Source organism: Opisthocomus hoazin, chromosome 2, assembly GCF_030867145.1.
Source record: "Opisthocomus hoazin isolate bOpiHoa1 chromosome 2, bOpiHoa1.hap1, whole genome shotgun sequence".
NCBI classification, from domain to species: domain Eukaryota; kingdom Metazoa; phylum Chordata; class Aves; order Opisthocomiformes; family Opisthocomidae; genus Opisthocomus; species Opisthocomus hoazin.
The window spans coordinates 116,053,943-116,072,205 of record NC_134415.1 but is presented as its reverse complement, the minus strand read 5'-3'; the positions used below and the strand labels follow the sequence as shown (position 1 = coordinate 116,072,205).

At 40.3% G+C, this 18,263-nt stretch overlaps 1 protein-coding gene across 3 annotated transcripts in view; it reads left to right on the top strand.

The window, feature by feature from the left end:
- Positions 1-18,263, top strand: part of ROCK2 (Rho associated coiled-coil containing protein kinase 2) — a 105,736-nt gene that overhangs the window by 57,568 nt on the left and 29,905 nt on the right. For all 3 annotated transcript variants that reach the window (XM_075414849.1, XM_075414848.1, XM_075414847.1), the window contains exons 4-6: positions 4,808-4,945; positions 7,527-7,787; positions 16,619-16,763. In XM_075414849.1, coding sequence (XP_075270964.1) covers positions 4,808-4,945; positions 7,527-7,787; positions 16,619-16,763 — 544 coding nt within the window. The remainder of the gene's footprint in view (positions 1-4,807; positions 4,946-7,526; positions 7,788-16,618; positions 16,764-18,263) is intronic.

Sequence of the window (18,263 nt, the reverse complement as noted above, 5' to 3'; positions counted from 1 at the left end):
AATTTGTTCTGACTTAGAATGGAAACTTTTTTCCTTAACTCACTGTGTCATGCACAATTTTAATTCTAAAGTACAGATGATTTTTCACAGTGTACTTACTGCAATTAGGTAGTTTGAGGGATCTGAAGACAAACTTTACTTCTCATTTGCCTCATCATTATAATGTCATGGTAAAATACGTAGCAACTTGGTCATATAATGATGGGGTTTGGTTTTTGTTGTTGTTATGAGGGTTTTTTATTCTTTAAATCAGCCCTTCAAGCCGCAAAATAAAAAAAAGCTAAGAATGCTTGGTACTGTGGTACTGGAGGGGAATTTTGTGTGTTCATATAGATCTCTTTTGTACTTCTTGCCAGTTTAAAAGAACGCTTTTTCTGAAATGTAAAACTGTAAGTAGGAATCATAATGTTATGCAGTCTTACAGCCAAAAAGCAGTGGGTTAATAAATACAACTGTAGATCTGAACTAATATTAGCTGATGATGAGGGCATACATACCTAGATTTTTTTGCCTCACAAGGTACGATACAAGTTTAAACTATTGAGCTAAGCTCTATCTATTTCTGCTCCATTCAAGATGTTAGCACCAGGGTTGCAGATGATGGGTTTGCAGTAATCAAAATATTTTGCAACACAATCTGTGATCAAAATAGAAATTTGCTTCAGTAGGGGCTAAATTCAGAAAGAACCATAAACAAAACATGATTAAGTACATGGGTTAAATTCATGGATGTCATGTTATCAGCGTGTGCTGTTGTGCATAAATATTTGTAGCACAAATATTTGTGAAATATTTGTAGTAGCTAAATATACCAAGCCAAAAAATTAGTATGTTAATATACAGCATAAAATAGTCAGCTATGACCTCAGTCATTTAGTTTTGTTTCCCCCGAGCTTTCTGCTCCAGTATAGCTTTTCCTTGTGAAAGAGGCGGTGTGGAGAGATCAGCTTTCCAGGTTGTAACAAGAAAGGAAATCACATTCTCTGCTGTTGTGTCTTACAGCTAGATTTTTTTAAAAAGCTTCACTTTTCCCCCCAAAGAAATTAAAAAATTCAGTCCAATAGAGAGAGATCAGATGACTCTAGTCTGAGCATCTGACTTTGGTGGAAAAACAATTTCCTTAGAACTCCAGAAATATTAAACTCTACTCTTGAGCTCTGGCCTCTGGCTTTGCTGGATGTGTAGTGATGGAGAAAGCTAAGAAAATAATTGCCAGCTGCCACATTGCTGCTTCTCTTATGCAGTGCCATGAACAAAAGAGACTGGTGTCTAAGGCAGACAGAAAAATTGAATTATGGTGCTTAATATGTTGCTTGTGGTTTATGCAGAAACAGTAATTTATGAAAGCACATCCTGAGTACCGCTTGTTTGTTTTCACTTCAGCAAAAATCCTCTTGGTTTGAAATTGAAACACATCCTCAGTTCCTTCTCTCAGGTCTAATCACAAAGTACTGTAATGTTGCAGTTACACAGCAGACTGACTTGGTCATGTACTGGAATAGAAAACTAAAGCAAGGCTAACTCTTCCTTGTGTTTGGGTAGCAAAGGATGGTCTGGGTGGCAGTCTCTACTATGTGATTTCTTAGTGTTGCAAACCAGTGGTTGTCATGGCCTGTGCAAACAGGTGCTGGTTTAGTTTTTTCCATCAAGTGTTTGTTTATCAGGCTTAGTTCCCCAGCCACTGCTGATGTACACTTCTGTAGTAATGCAAATAAAGCAGTCATGGTCTATTACCTGAAAATTTGCCAGAACATGAACCCTATCAGTAGTGATTTCTTGTGGTTCTATTAAGTATTTTAGGATAGTTGTGATTATTTCAAACCTTAGAGTTCATTTCACAACTCCACTCTAGGTAATCATTTTCTTTTATCATAGAAGAGGTGGTACCATAATCAATACTACGTACTCAGTCTGATAGTTTCAAATGGATATGTTGTTTTCTTTGCCTACAGATTGTATTCTGATGCACATGACGTAGAAATTATGGATGCATTTTTGTGTGTGTAGCTGTTTCTTGAAAGTCTTAGATAGGTGAAGCAGACTAGAGGGAAATTCTTATTTCTTAATGCATTTTCCTAAGTTAAACAAGGCCATGTTACCCAGTGCTGATGGCACGAAGGGGTTTTCCTACCTATTTTGAGAATTACTCTGGTGAGGTGCAGTTTAAATTTGGCAGTTCATTTAAACAGCTGGAAGAAATTGAAACATCATGACAGTTTAACACGTGAATAATCTGCTATACGAGCCAATATATGTATGTCCAAATATAGCTGTGGGTGAAGAGCACAGCAGCTAGCAGCTAAGCAGGCTGTCTCCAGGGCCATGGTGGTGATACAAGAAGTAATCTCACCGGTAGGTCCGTTTCACCCCTAAAGCATGCCAAGACACACTCAGCCCTTGGGTGTGCCGGTACACTAGTTGTTACTTTGGTTCCTTGATTTTTGTACAGAGGGTGAACCTGTCTTGAAATTTTCTCAGGAAATAATTTAGCCAATGAATAACCTGTCGGCACTACCTGAGAGAGGTGCACAGACTGTGGTTTCTGGTCCCCCTAACCCTGTTTGCTTTGCATGAGCTTACTTCAGGCTGTGCTGATTTTCCAGGGATTTTTTCCCCAAGTAGTGGGGGTCAATTATTCTTGTAAATGAAGGCAGCTGTACTAACTACACCCAGGCAAGAGTACATGGTGATTTTAGGAACTGTAAACTACTGAATACGTTGCAGAGCTTTAAGTGAACTTCACAGAAAATGCATCTTCAATTAAACAATATCTTTCAGAGGTTTCTGGTCTTTGTGTTTCTTCTGTTTTTGAGCAGGATTACAAAAGCTCTACTTCATGGAGTATGGTTTGTGGTGTACACCAAGTCTTTGTAAATAATCCCATGCAGGATTAGTAAATGGGAAGGAGGTAGTTTTCAAAATCCTTTTTTAGGACACCTTCACTAGCTGTTTAATTGTTAATGTCTTCAAATATACGTGCTCATAGAGTTGTTAATGCATGTAGATAACGTGTTTCTGGTTTGGTGTTTGAGGTTTTTTGAGCTAGCTGTGCAGAAGGTTGTTGGTTAATGTTAGACTATGCAGATACTGATCTTAAAGCTTTTGTACCTATAGTTTGAGAGCAAAAAGCCCCAATTTCAACAACAGTGAGGCCATAAATAAGCCTGTGTCTGTTCCTGTTCTCGATCTTTCCAAGGTCTGCCTCCCCAAATTCTGCTCCTGTTTCTACAGATCATTCCTGATGGCTTCAGCAGCGTTAATGTTTCCAGCTCCTCAGGAGCAGGAGGCGGATGCTCCCAGGGTTGTAGACCAAATAGGTGCCTCTGTGAAGCTTTGTGCTGCTGACATAACGGACCTGAAACATTTACAGCTGTTCAGGAACAGAGCCTATTAAACATGATTTCAAGTAGCAGAATTGAACTCGGACATTGTGTAAAACTAAGAGGTTGGGGGATATGGTTTATTTGACTAAATGTGAGATTTTTAAATGCCCCAGAAAACCGTAACCGTTTGGTTCTGGTTTCACAAATTAGTCCAGTGATTTTTTTTATTTTAGTGTCAATGTGCAGAAACTTGACATGCAGTTAATTTCTTTTTTTCTACTGACTCGGACAGCTTACAGTTGAATACTTCTCACCTTGATTTCTGCAAGGAACACTCAAGAATGTTAAAAAACTGGTCCTTTAGTAGTTGCTTGAGAAAGGAGCATAAGTCTAACATTGTTTCATTGACAGAGTAACGACTTCACAGTCCGTATTTTAAGGATTTTGTTTCATGTCCACAGTCAGATGGCATTCTAACAAATTTTTCAGATTTGGTCATGAAAGTTTTCATTTCAGTTGCCCCAAAAGATTTATGTTATTAATTTTATACCATTTACAGTGAATTTAAGAACAGCTTAAGATTTTTTTTTTTTTTTAAATGAGAATTGGAAGCGGCTGAAGTGGACTGCTTCCAGAATTTCTAACACCAATGAACGCAGCGGATCGATGGTGTTCAGGATAAGAAGATATAAGCAGAGTGGCTTTATATTTCTCCTTAGATGGTGGAACTTTTGAAGGGGGAATAGACAAGCCTTTCCTCCTCCATCTGTAAACAGAATTATTTCATCCTTTTTTTTTTTTTTAGTGTTCTGGGTGATTTGAAGTAGCACGTTCACTCAGAAAACCTGAAGAAGAGTAGTCCAGTTCTTTAGGGAAAGATGATACTTTTCTCGTTCTGAGTTTTGGGTTGGGGTTTTTGGTTTGGTTTGGGTTTTGGGTTTTTTTGGTTTGGTTTGTTTTTTGGGTTTTTTTGGGGTTTGTTTGGGGTTTTTTAAAATTTTATATTTTTAGCAGTTTTAATTTAAGTAAGCAGACTACTGGAGCCAGTTCTCATTTTTGTGCTCACAGCCATAGTGAGGACAAACATATGCTTGTGTCGGTGCGTCTCCAATAAAACAGCTACCTCCTCAGAGCTCCCGCAGCCGCGGGGCACGTCCGCCTCATGCCCTGCGGCCCCTCTTCAGGGGCTGCAGCGGGAGCTGAAGCAGTTGTCCGGGCTCTGGCATCTCTTCCTCCATTTGGTATCCTTCTTGTTCCACCCCTGCTGTGGTTTTTTTTTTTTTTTTCTTGGAGCAGTTGTTAGGTTTTTCTTTCCAGGTTTGGAAGTTCTCAAATCCTTACGGTGTAGAAAATTGGGTATGTGAAGACCTGGAGGTATTGCATCCCAGAAAGCAGTTTGCACATAGGAGAAATACACTATGCTGATATTCAGTTTTTTTACAAGGCATTTTAAAAAGTTGTTTCTCTTCGTTCTCAACCAACAGGTTCGCCATAAAATGACACAGAAGGTTTATGCAATGAAGCTACTTAGTAAATTTGAAATGATCAAGAGATCAGATTCAGCCTTTTTCTGGGAAGAAAGAGATATCATGGCCTTTGCCAACAGTCCGTGGGTGGTTCAGGTAAGGAGGATATGTAAGAGTAAAATAATAATAAAGCCATAAATCTTCCCCAGTCTTGAGCTGGTTTTCCATTTACGTCTAAACTCAGGTCATGGTTTAGGTTCAGATTGACTTTTTAAAGATATGTATTTACAGCAATTTCACTGAGTTTTGTGTATGTGGCCGTTAGAAAATAGATTTATTTACATTTTAGTCACTACAAATGCATCATAAAACAGAATTAAACAGGTTTTCGAAGTATCTACGTAATTATTTGGAATAATAAGGAGGATGCATTTCCAACTAAGAAAAATTGTGTATGGAAATGTACAAACAAATGACAATGTTATTTCCAGGCTTTCCTCAGGATACAGTCAGTTGACCACAGGCAATGAGCGTGAAGAGTGCTTTAAGTAGTTGCTGTCTTTTCAGCTGCGATGTGATAGATGAGTGTACACTCCTGGTTTCCTGCAAGGCAGGAGGTTGTAGCAGTGGTTTGTTTGAAACCATCTTCTGTTTAGTGATCAGTTAACACATCTCAGCTCAGAAGCAATATCCAGGTAATGGAGAGTTGACTTCTTCAGCTGCTCTTGAACACCATTGCTTGCAGCTGTCTCATGACATGTATCATCATCATGTTTGTAATGTGAATTATGCCTTTGAGAAGAATTAGTACTAAATATTGCAATTTGTTGTAACTGGTAAATTTCACCAATTAATAAAATGACTAATGAAAGCATATGCTTAGAGAAACTGTTGGTACTTCATTTTGTTAAATAATTAATGCATTTAAATGCTCTCATATATATTGCTATGCTTCTCTGTATATTTAATAAGTAAAGACTTAAAGCCTTAAGCTTTCCATATGTTCTTCATAACACTTTACCCCATGTATACAAGAAATGTTTTAAAATGTTTTTCTTATTTAGGTGTTTTGCTCTTCCAAGCATACTCTGTGTTTTTGCCTATATTCAGCAGGAATACTTAACAAAACAGATGAATTTTTATGAAGTTCTTTGGTTTTGTTCTAATGACAGTCATTATCTGGAATTATTTTTTTTTTTCACATGCAGTTGAAAGTAACCAGAAATGGATGACACAATTTTCAAAGGAAAGTGTAGCAAGCATGCCAGAAATGTGTGTGTTTTTGTAAATAGCAAATGAATTAAAGTGTAGTTGCAACTGTGCCTTCTGTGATGAAGTGTGTTAGTGTGATATATTTAGGTAATGTGGTCCAGTGGGATAGGACATTGAGCTGGTTTTAAGAAAATGTAGGTCCTGCTCTGAGCTAGAAACTGGGACAGATCACACTGCTTCTCTGTGCCTTCTTTTTTGTTTGAAAAACAAGGGAAACCAGAGCCCTAGAAAATTTTGATTATTTTTTTTTTAAATGAAATCCCTTGAGGGCAATAATGAAAGTGCTGTATAATGGCACAGTGTTTTTATTTATTACTGTGTTATATTAATATATCTTTACATGTGAAAATACAGAGACCTTTGGATTTTACTTGAGGTTTTAATGATAAATGCATTATCATATATAAATAGTAAATACTGTCCATTTGTGAAAACAAATACAGTGTCATATATAAGTATTAAAATACGTATTTTAATATAGGTCATTTGTCACTAATAAACAATACAGTTTTATCTAAAGCTCACATCTCCTTAACAACGTTCCTGCCTTTCATGGTTACTCATCCTCCACAAACTCCGTTTTTATTTCCTCCTTTCTGCTCATCCTGTTTTTGCATTGCCTTTGAATTTTATGTGGTTAACTTAGAGATGTGAATGATTTTCATTGTTAATGTAAAGGAGCAGTATTCCCTGAGAAATAAGGTGAGAGACTTTCAGAGACTTTTTCACACCAGTCGTTGAACATTTGATAGTAATGCTTTTTGCTGGGTTGGGCCATTTTTAGACCTAGTGATCACTGAGCGAAATCTCTAAAACCTCGGCACTCTAGGTCTGAAACACATTTTAAAGAGACTGAACTTACTTTCACTGTTATACCAACAGGAAACATACTAGCTGCAACCTATACCAGACTGTTATTTGATTGTTAAGGAGGATTTCTTTGTATTGTGTTATAGTTGTCTTCAAGAACATTTTTTTTTTCCTTCCTTATTTCAATATACATGATGTAGGACAAAATCAGAAGTGACAAGTGTTTTTGTAAATATGTGCACAGATAAGGATATTTACAATATATGAAATTTAGAAACAGTCTGTTATTCACTGTTGAGCTGTTTTTAAATTGATATAGGATGCTTGCTTTCTCAGATTAGATATTTGACATTTTACCTCAAGTGATACTTTTTAATGCCAAGAAACGTGGATAGCTTATACTGCTAAAAAAACCAGGAAATCTTTTTCACTTTCTTAAAAATGAAAATGAGGGGGGTGCGAAGTTCAGTAAATTTCTGTCATAATTAAAAGAATATGTAGATTATCTGAATATAAAAAATAAAATTGCATCAAGCTTGAAAACGTATGCTCAGGTTTAATGAAACTTCAAGATAAAGTGCTTTATTCTTTTTTCCTAGCTGTCTCTGAAAAGTAATTGTGCTTTTTTTCTTTTCCTTTTTTTTAAACGTTGCAGCTATTTTGTGCCTTTCAAGATGACAAGTACTTGTACATGGTAATGGAATATATGCCAGGTGGAGATCTTGTAAACCTTATGAGCAATTACGATGTGCCTGAGAAATGGGCCAAGTTCTATACAGCCGAAGTTGTTCTTGCTCTTGATGCAATTCACTCCATGGGCTTGATACACAGAGATGTGAAGCCTGACAATATGCTGTTAGATAAATACGGGCATCTGAAGCTGGCAGATTTTGGCACTTGCATGAAAATGGATGAAGTAAGTACACAACTGAATAATTTACCATCAATAAAACTGTAATTCTAAGGTTATTTTCTTATGAATTAGAATACCCAAAGGAATATTCAGCAAATGGTCCACTTGGTTGGAAAGCTCTTCCTTATCTCCTAGTTTTAAATACAAGGGTACTTGAAATAGTGTAACCATGTCTATAATAAACTGTTTTGGCACACGGAAGAAGTATGTAAACTTACTTTGTGTTATTTTTGAAAGCATGCATGTTTATGAATTTCTCAGGTTCATTTTTTTGCCAAATAACTGAAAACTTTGAGACAACTCCTAGTTTCAACATTAGTAACCTTGCAATACTTCACAAACTTACATTTTTCTCTATATGAAATTATTTTATAGGCAAGATACAGTCCATGGGTGGTTTTTTTTTGTGTCTAATTGTTCTCATAGCATCCTCTAGTGGTCATTAAAATGAGGTCACAGTAAGGCAGCAGTGATATGTGATATAGCGATTAAAATTTATTTGCTGTTTCTGAAGATGTCATACATTTTAATTGTCCAGATTTTACGATGTACAGCCAAATACACAGTTTTCTAATGAGATTGTGTAAGAATATTTTATTTTTATCAGAATATAATACTTTATATTATTAAAGGAGACTCAAAAATAAAGCTACCTTTTGTAGTTTGCACTTTTAAAATCTTCCCTGACATACAATGGTATGCTGTAATTTACACAATATGGTCTTCCTGTGAAAAATTGTAGCAAATTCTAAAAAAAACGTATAGGAATGTGTTATGATTTGCATGGCTGTTGAAAGGTTTCTGTATTAATGTTGGCAAGGATCATCCTTTTAAGCTTATTTGCTTTAATGTGCTAGATTTTTTTTCTATATTGTTTAGGTAGTGCTTGGTGTAATCTCTGCAATCTACTTAATTTGCATTTGCATCATCAAGTTAGTGTCTCTTCAGCTGTATCTAGAAGTACTGTCTCTGGTTAGGGTTTGTTTTTTTTCTTTCCTGTAACAATGTATTAACCTCATTTAACAACTACAGCTGTTTATTGAGGTTCTGTAGTCTATTTGGTTTTGTTGATACTGTAGTTGTTATTCTAAAGGTAGATAGATTGCTTACCTCCACTTTGATGATTTACTTGTCTGTATTTTAGTGTACAGCATTTACTTCAGTTGAAAAAAATCAAAAGTAGTACTTGATCTCTTAATTTAGTCCTTAAAAGAATTAATCTTGGTGTTGAGCCCATAGACTGTAGGTCTTAAGGGAATCTGATGTTTATCAGAAGAGACAACAAAAAAAAGCATCAAAAAGTTCATAATAGAAATCTACCATAAAAGGATGATCTTCTACGCTATTTTAGGGATTCCAGAAATGGCGAACCTAAGTCTTTTTTTCCTTTCTTCTTTTTGATTGTTGTTGTTGTTAAAAGAATGTAGTACTAAAATGTATGGTTGCTAATATAAATGTAAGACGTGCATACACATTTCTTATAATGAGCTATAGTGACCTCCAGTTTGGACTGGGCATCGTCAGTGAACCAGTGATCTCCTGAAGAAGTTAATTTTTTAACAGATTACATTTTAAGTTCTTCGTGTTTCTCAGACTCAATGGAATGGCAAAAATTTTTTATACAGGAAGCTTTAGAAGTGGAGAGGTTCTGGATTGCCTCCAGATCTCATGCTGCTTCTTACAAAAAATGAACACATCCCAGCTGTGTAAATATCATATTGGTGTTGGCAGGATGGTTTCTAGAAAATACATGCTTACCCAGTGCTTACTTATTTTTTCTGATTTGGAGTTCTTTTAGCAGTTGTGCACATCAGCATCTTCCTTATGCTGTTGAGAGCCCAGGAGAATTCTGCTGCAATTTGATGAGAAATGTTTTTGACCTTTGCTGTGGAACCGAGTTCTATGTCCTCTTAAGTCTTCCAGGCCAGCCACTTGCAGCAGAATTCCTTCTTACCAGCACGTGAAGTGTTTCGGTGATCTTTTCCAACACGAAAGGAACTGACCTGATTATGTAACTCAGTTGTGATGGTTTTGGGGGTTGTGGGGTTTTTTTATTTTTTCCTTTCTTTAAAACCTGCAACAAGGTGAGTATTTCTATAATTGAATAAAGAATAGAGTTGTCGTCAAAAGTTTAGTAGGAATTGTGGTTTCATTTTGGTATTTAGGTATGATAAGGTAGCCCAGGGGAGGTTTCACCAGACTCTAATCTTCAGGTTCTCTGTAAGAAACTGGACAGTAGTTGGCTTTGATAGGTATCCTAGAGCCAGGAACTCCTGGTGTTGCCAGGCTCAGTACACGATGCTGTCCTGTGCTTACTGAGCTTTTAGATTTAGAATAGCCCAGGTTTAGATGGTACCTGTTGAAAAAACCTGATGTGACTGAAAGAAGGGAGGTTTACCATTTGGGATTATCACCTTGGCTCAGGCAGTTTAGCTGGAAGAAGGAATGTGTTCCTCCTCTTAGAACTCTAGTTGTTTTTCAATGAAGCTCGTCCAAGCATCTGCTGGATCCTGCTTACTTCAGTTCATTGCCTGCAGCGCACTGCACAAGCCTGGGTGCAGTGTTAACACCTGGTCTGAGCTGTCCCGATGTTTCCACACAAGCACTTTCCTGCTCTTGTCCACTGAAAAGAGCTTCATGTGGGAGTGAAAGCCTGATTCTCAGCCTTGGTTTAAGACAGCAAGGCATCCGGGTCTGATGGAGATCCTCCTGAGGGTGAAAACTCAACTTCTTTGTCTTCAGCGATTTAACGATTCTGAAAGAGGCTGGAAAACACTACAGCCTCACCGCCAAGCTGTGGTAACATGCTGTGTCACTTGGACAGCCTGTTTTAAAACTCTGCACTGTACATCTCTCTTAGCTGCAGGAGATTAATTCGGAGAAAAGTCTCAGGTAAAACTCTGGCCTGAGACTCCCGAAAGGAAGCTTGGTATGAGAACTGCTGTAGTAAGTGTGCAACTTGGGCATAAACCAGAGGCTTAGCATTTGAAACACAGGAGTGACACTTTGTCCAGAGAAAACAGTGCCCTTTAGATCTCTTCAAATGCTGAAGCACAGAAGGCAGAATTCATCGTGCAGCATGTAGGGACTGTCAAGATGCCCTGTACTGCGCAGAGAGGACTTCCGTGTTCGCTTGGCTTTGATGCCAGAAATCACAGAAGCTAGTCGGACTGTGGTATTCAGAGTATCCGGTACTTAAAAATACATACAGAGCAACACCCAAGTTCTGTGAAAGAAGTAGTACATAAATGAGAGGAACAGAAATCTGGGAATATTATATTCAAGTGATAATGGAGCATGCTCCCGAGGGGCGTGATAGAATCCCCATCACTGGTGGTGTTCAGGATGTGGTTGGACAGGGTGCTAGATAATCTCACCTAGGCTCCCTTCCCACGCCAGGTCGGACCAGATGATCTTTCAAGGTCCCTTCCAGCCTGGGCCATCCTGTGATTATGTGAATGTGTTTTTGGATTTGTTGCCGAGACAGAGAAGGTAGAGAGTCTTAGGGGGAGTACGTACAGCCAACTCCACGTGCTTCAGAGAGATACAGTCCATTGACAACTGATGTTTTCAGCTGTAGAAATACTGCTTTGTTTTACTGTTCAGTTCTTTGACATCTTTAAACTAGAGGTGAAGGGGGAAGGGGAACCTATCAGGCTTGCCAGCGACAGGCTAGGGGAGGATACACAATGGTTAGAGGGATGGGGGGCTAGTAGGAGCCCTCAACCCGTTGCCCAGCAGCAAGTGAGGGACACTGCAGCAATGTGGAAGTCTTGCCGAGGGGAGCTGGAGGCGCCTGAGGTATCAGGTGCCAACAAGAAAATACCCATGAAGCACCTCAAGGGAAAAAAGGAGTGCTCTGCTATGAAGGTAACAAGGCCGACAGCTCAGATGAAATGCGTCTATACAAATGCACGCAGCATGGGAAACAAACAGGAGGAGTTGGAAGCAGTTGTGCTGCTGGAAAGCTATGACCTGATTGCCATCACGGAAACTTGGTGGGATGAATCCCACGACTGGAATGTGGCTCTTGATGGCTGCAGGCTGTTCAGAAGGGACAGGCGAGGAAGGAGGGGCGGGGGCGTTTCCCTTTACATCAAGAAAACACTACAGAGTGAAGAGCTGTCCCTGAAGAATAGCCACGAGCAGGTCGAAAGCTTATGGGTAAGAATCGGAGAGAGAGGCAACAAAGGGAACCTAGTGGTTGGTGTCTACTACAGGCCGCCAGATCAAGAGGAGCTGATAGACGAAGCGTTCTTCCTCCAACTCCAGGAGGCCTCGCACTCGCAGGCTCTCGTCCTACTGGGGGACTTCAACCACCCCGACATCTGCTGGAAAAGCAACATGACAAGCTGTAGGCAATCCAGCAGGTTCCTAGAATGCATTGAAGACAACTTCTTAAGCCAGATAATAAGCACCCCTACCCAAGGGGATGCGATACTAGACCTGGTAGTCACCAATGCGAGTGAGCTCATTGGGGATGTCAAGATCGGAGGTAGCCTGGGCTGCAGTGACCACGCGCTGGTGGAACTAACGCTACGGAGGGAAATGGGAATAACGAAGAGCATAGTCAGGACCCTAAATTTTAGGAGGGCAAACTTCCAGCTCTTCAAGGAGATAGTCAGAAGGACTCCCTGGGAAACGGTCCTCAGGGACAAGGGAACACAACAAAGCTGGCAGGTCTTTAAGGATGTATTCCACAGAGCGCAAGAGCTCTTGATCCCCAAGTGTAAGAAGTCGGTCAGAGAAGGGAAGAGACCGGCATGGCTGAGGCAAGAGACGCTGGTCTAACTGAGGAAGAAGAGGGAACTGCACAGGCAGTGGAAGCAGGGACTGGCTTCCTGGGAAGAGTATAGGGAAGCTGCCCGGTTGTGTAGGGATGAGGTCAGGAAGGCCAAGGCACAGCTGGAGCTGAACTTGGCAAGGGATGTGAAAAATAACAAGAAGGGCTTCTACAGGTATGTCAGCCGGAAAAAGATGGTCAAAGAAAGCGTACCTCTGCTCATGAGCGAGACCGGCGAACTGGCAACAGCAGATGAGGAGAAAGCTGAGGTACTCAACAACTTTTTTGCCTCAGTCTTCACTGGCAACCTCTCTCCTCACCCCTCCTGAGTCGATGAATGGCATGAAGGAGACCAGGAGGGTAAAATGCCTCCAGCTGTAAGTGAAGACCAGGTTCGGGACCTCCTGCAGAACCTAAATGTACAGAAGTCCATGGGACCTGATGAGATGCATCCCAGAGTCCTGAGGGAACTGGCTGACGTAGTTGCCAAGCCACTCTCCATGATATTTGAAAAGTCATGGCAGTCAGGGGAAGTTCCCAGTGACTGGAAAAAGGGAAACATTGTGCCCCTTTTCAAAAAGGGTAGAAAGGAAGACCCTGGGAACTACCGACCTGTCAGCCTCACCTCTGTGCCTGGGAAGATCATGGAACAGATCCTCCTAGAAGATATGCTAAGGCACATGGAGGCCAGGGAGGTGATTCGAGACAGCCAGCATGGCTTCACCAAGGGCAAGTCCTGCCTCACCAACCTAGTGGCTTTCTATGATGGTGTAACAACAAGGGTGGACAAGGGAAAACCAATGGACGTCATCTATCTGGATTTTTGTAAAGCCTTTGACACGGTCCCCCACAACATCCTTCTCTCTAAATTGGAGAGCCATGGATTTGATGGGTGGACCGTTCGGTGGATAAGGAATTGGTTGGATGGTCGCAGCCGAAGGGTAGTGGTCAACGACTCAATGTCCAGATGGAGACCAGTGACGAGTGGAGTCCCTCAGGGGTCCGTACTGGGACCAGTGCTGTTCAATATATTCATCAATGACGTGGACAGCGACATCGAGTGTACCCTCAGCAAGTTTGCAGATGACACCAAGCTGAGTGGTACGGTCGAGACACCAGAAGGACGGGATGCCATCCAGAAGGACCTGGACAAGCTGGAGAGGTGGGCCTTTGAACCTCATGAGGTTCAACAAGGCCAAGTGCAAGGTCCTACACCTGGGTCGGGGTAATCCCCGCTATCAATACAGGCTGGGGGATGAAAGCATCGAGAGCAGCTCTGCTGAGAGGGACTTGGGGGTACTGATAGACGAAAGGCTGGACATGAGCCGGCAATGTGTGCTGGCAGCCCAGAGGGCCAGCCATGTCCTGGGCTGCATGAGGAGAAGCGTGGCCAGCAGGTCGAGAGAGGCGATTCTGCCCCTCTACTCTGCTCTGGTGAGACCTCACCTGGAGTACTGCGTTCAGCTCTGGAGCCCTCAGCACAAGAAGGACATGGAACTGTTGGAGCGGGTCCAAAGGAGGGCTACAAAAATGATCCAAGGGCTGGAGCACCTCTCCTACGAGGACAGGCTGAGAGAGTTGGGCTTGTTCAGCCTGGAGAAGAGAAGGCTGTGGGGAGACCTGATTGCAGCATTTCAGTACTTAAAGGGAGCCTATAGGAAAGATGGGGACAATCTTTTTAGTAGAGACAGCAGTGACAGGACGAGGGGTAATGGTTTTAAACTAAAACAGGGTAGGTTTAGGCTGGACATAAGGAAGAAATTCTTTACAATGAAGGTTGTGAAACACTGGAACGAGTTGCCCAGAGAGGTAGTGGAGGCCCCATCCCTGGAAACATTCAAGACAAGGTTGGACAGGGCTCTGAGCAACCTGATCTAGTTAGTGGTGTCCCTGCTCGCTGTGGGGGGGTTGGACTAGATGACCTCTAGGGGTTCCTTCCAACCCAAAACTTTCTATGATTCTATGATCTTGTCTGAAAACTTAAGATGTTGTTACCTGGAGTTCTTTAGCATCTGCAGTGCCATTGGAAAGAACTTTCCTTGTTGCTGCGTACCAGCCATCAGGCTTGGGCAGGGCTGGCTTTTTTTTGGCACAACCTTGATTTGTTTGCATAAGACTTTGTAAAATATGAACATGTATAACATATCAGATAGTGTTCTCCTTTTGGAGAATTAATTAATACTAATTAATTAATATTAATATATTAATTATAGAGGAATGGGAAATAGGGTGTGATTAAGTGCTGAGGTGATGAGGCTGTGACTGAAGCTGTGGTCTTCAGAGAGAGCTTTCAGAACTATTTCAGTGACTTGTTTTTTAAAGAAGCTTCTTGCCCAGGGAAGGATTCAGGTGCCTTCAGCCAATCTTCGCTGAGCGAAGACTCAGACTGTCCCTTGTTGTAATTTTGCATTTGGATAAGGAAGAGCTAGCCATGCACCAGTGTTGGAGGCCTCGTTAAGATGCCACAGTCCTGCTAGGTCAGCAGAATCACAGAGCCTCGAGCAGTTCCTGCAGTGCTCAAGGCAGAGAGGCTCATAGGCTTCAGAGAGGACCTGTAGGTTTGTGCAGAGTGCTGCTACAAGCAGGATGATCCGATAGTTGCGCCTGCCATGTGCCAGATCCATTTTTGAATGGTTTCAGCTTTAGATTTCCGGAGCCTTTGGGCTTTAGCTTATTTCCCAGCATTAAAATGTGTTCACTTGTATTCTTCTTTGTCCAAAGAATGCATTAGGTCTTCTGAAAAGAGTTAACTTCATTTTCTTATTCCAGGATTATCAAGCCATGTGCTGCCTGATTCATAGTACGGAAAGCAGAAGCTAACCTGCTCTTCTTTCTGAAACTGGGAAGTTAAAATTTCCTTTAGGTTTCAGCTTCAGCATGGAGTTGTAGAAGATGATAGGCATTTGCCAGGAGGACATTTGAAGTACTCCTTAGGTCTCTGCCGTGTTTAGTCATCACTTTAGTTTTTGCCTGCCAGTTCATGACTTTTCAGGATTCTGGTTTAGTGTATAAATAAAAGCTTTTGGCAGTTCATATTGTGTCTGAAAAGAAATACTCTAATTTGGTGTCTTACTTTTACATGTTGATACAGTTCCCAAAGCAAAATGTTTCTGTTCTTTTCTTTAAATACGCGTTTTGACTTTAGTTGTTGCTACTAATATTCTGTATTAATATTCAGAATGAACATGTATTGCATTCATGCTGATGGCAGAATGCACAAAGAACTTTGTAAGATGACATAGAAAAGATTTCAGGTTGAGAGGCAGAATAAAAGATGAGTGTATTTTTGGTGCTTCTCTAACTTCATCCAGGATTTCATTTCACTCATCCATCTGGTCTCTCTGGAATGAATGCAGAGAATTTGATTAAAGGGAACAAGGCGTGTAAGTCTGAACCAGCATGCTGGCAGATCTGACGATGCTTCTGCATCATTTAGCCCCTGCATATTTAGTCTCCCAGTGTGAAGCAAAGAGGATGAAGACTCATTCCATTAGTACAACTGTGCTAATATGTTAATAAAAATAACTTTAAAAAAAAAGCTTTGCTATTCTTTAAAAATAGCTTTTTCCTTCTTTTTTTTCCCCTATCTTTAAATAACAAACAAGGTGTAACTATAAAAATTTACCTATAACTTGATTTATTGTCTGAATTGGACAAAACTCTTCTGTATCTGCTATGTAGGGCCTAGAACTCATAGCTTGTCAAAATTATTCTGAAGTTTGTCAGTGAGTTCAGTGAGATAAAGAACAGTCTGATATGGTGTGCAGCTTCATATTGAAACCAATGGTAAAAATAATAAAATTGGTTAGTTTTTGAAAGGCATAATCAAGAAAAACCACTATGGAGTAGTCAGGGGAGAGCACGTTACCAGGAACTGTCATTTCAGTTTATATTGCTTCTGGAGTAAAAAACCGAGTCTTTCAGACACATTCCTCGAACTAAATATTTTGGGCTATATTTTTTTATGTTTTTCTGGTCTACTATTAGACGAATTGTTTAAAGGCTCAGAAGTATTTTTAATTGAGCTGTTTGAATTGTTGCTCTTGCGCAGACAGGTATGGTGCGCTGCGATACAGCTGTGGGAACCCCCGACTACATATCGCCCGAGGTTTTGAAGTCGCAAGGGGGTGATGGTTATTACGGACGGGAGTGTGACTGGTGGTCTGTAGGAGTTTTCCTTTTTGAGATGCTAGTTGGTAAGTAGTGGTTTCTTCTGCTAATGAGATTATCACTGAGTCTTTACTATGCCTTGAGCTGTACTTTGCTGCAAAGGGGGGGCTGCTTGTGCCTCACTGTCCTAACAGCTTCTGATTTTTGGCTGGTGCTGTTGCTTCATTCCTGTTCTCTTTGCTCTCTGCCGCTCTTACACTGCGACAGCTGTTCGCGTGCTTGCTCAGTGATTAGTTCCCTGACTGGGTTCAGCTTAAAACTAACTCTAAAAATAGTTTTAACTGGGGTCGGCTGCCTCATCATCTCGTGAACATTTGTGCCACCTCAAGGGCAGTACTGAGTTTTTGGGGATGCAGAGATGGAGTGGGAAGGGCAGGACTGGGCCTACACACACACACTTTTTTTTTTTTCCTTTCTTCCTTTTTTTCCCATTTTGTTCCCCCTACTGTCCTATTTTTTTTTTTTTTTTTTCCCAGCACTAGCAATGGCTTCTTTTAGGTCAAAGTGTCTGTGGAAGTATGGCTTGATTCTTTCTTTTACACTTGAGTCAGGATTTTCCAGTAAAATACACCAGACTGCTATGGCAACGAAGATAGAATACAATCTGTTAAGGAGATGAGTCATCTGCATCTTAAAATACAGTGACGATCAGTATTACAGTCTAGTAGCAAAATACTGATTATAGAAGGATGGAATTAAGCATATAATTATTGAACATCCAAATCAGCAAATCCATCCACATTTCAGTGCAACATATTGTGTTTTTGTTCCGAGGTTTCAGTATGGTTTGCTAAGCTGAAGGGTTTTATTTGGTGTAGTCATTCCTAGAATTTGGAGTAGTGTTAGAAAATCTCTAGTATTTTATAGGTCTCACGTATTTTTCTTCCGAAAGTATATCTTATTTTAATATTTGAAGCTATGCTATTTTTACTACTTTTTCTTTTTTCTTCAGTACTGAACATGTTTTTTTTTCTTGTATATACTCTAGACTGGAGATTTCACTTTCATTAACTCTGTGATTTTTCAGACACTGTTTCTGATGGGAGTGAAATAACAATTTTATTTCTGTTTGGTTTTAGCAATGTCTAATCCTACGTGTGATTAACACTATACCCTTTCAGCTGAGTTCTTGTCTTCTTTCTTTGTGCTTTTCATGAAGCCTTCTTCCCGCTGTTTTTTTTTTTTAATCTGAGCCTCTTTCTTCCTCTGAAATGGATATGTGATTTTTCTATCTATGCAGTCTTCTTGAAATGTTAAAACCTGCTTCACCTTTATACAGGCCTCGTTATGCCCTGTAATTTTTTTTATCTGGTGTTCTCAAATAGTCATATTTTAATCTCAATTGGATTTCCTGTCTGACAGCACCAACATAATGTCCTTCAGGGACTTTGTTCACAAACACAGTATTTGAGGCTCAGGTCAAATTCATTTGTCCAAGTGCTGAGAAAAACATGCAGCTTCTCTTCGATACTGGTGCAGCTGTTCTGGTCCTTGCATTTTGAACTAGGAATAATGAGACTATTCAA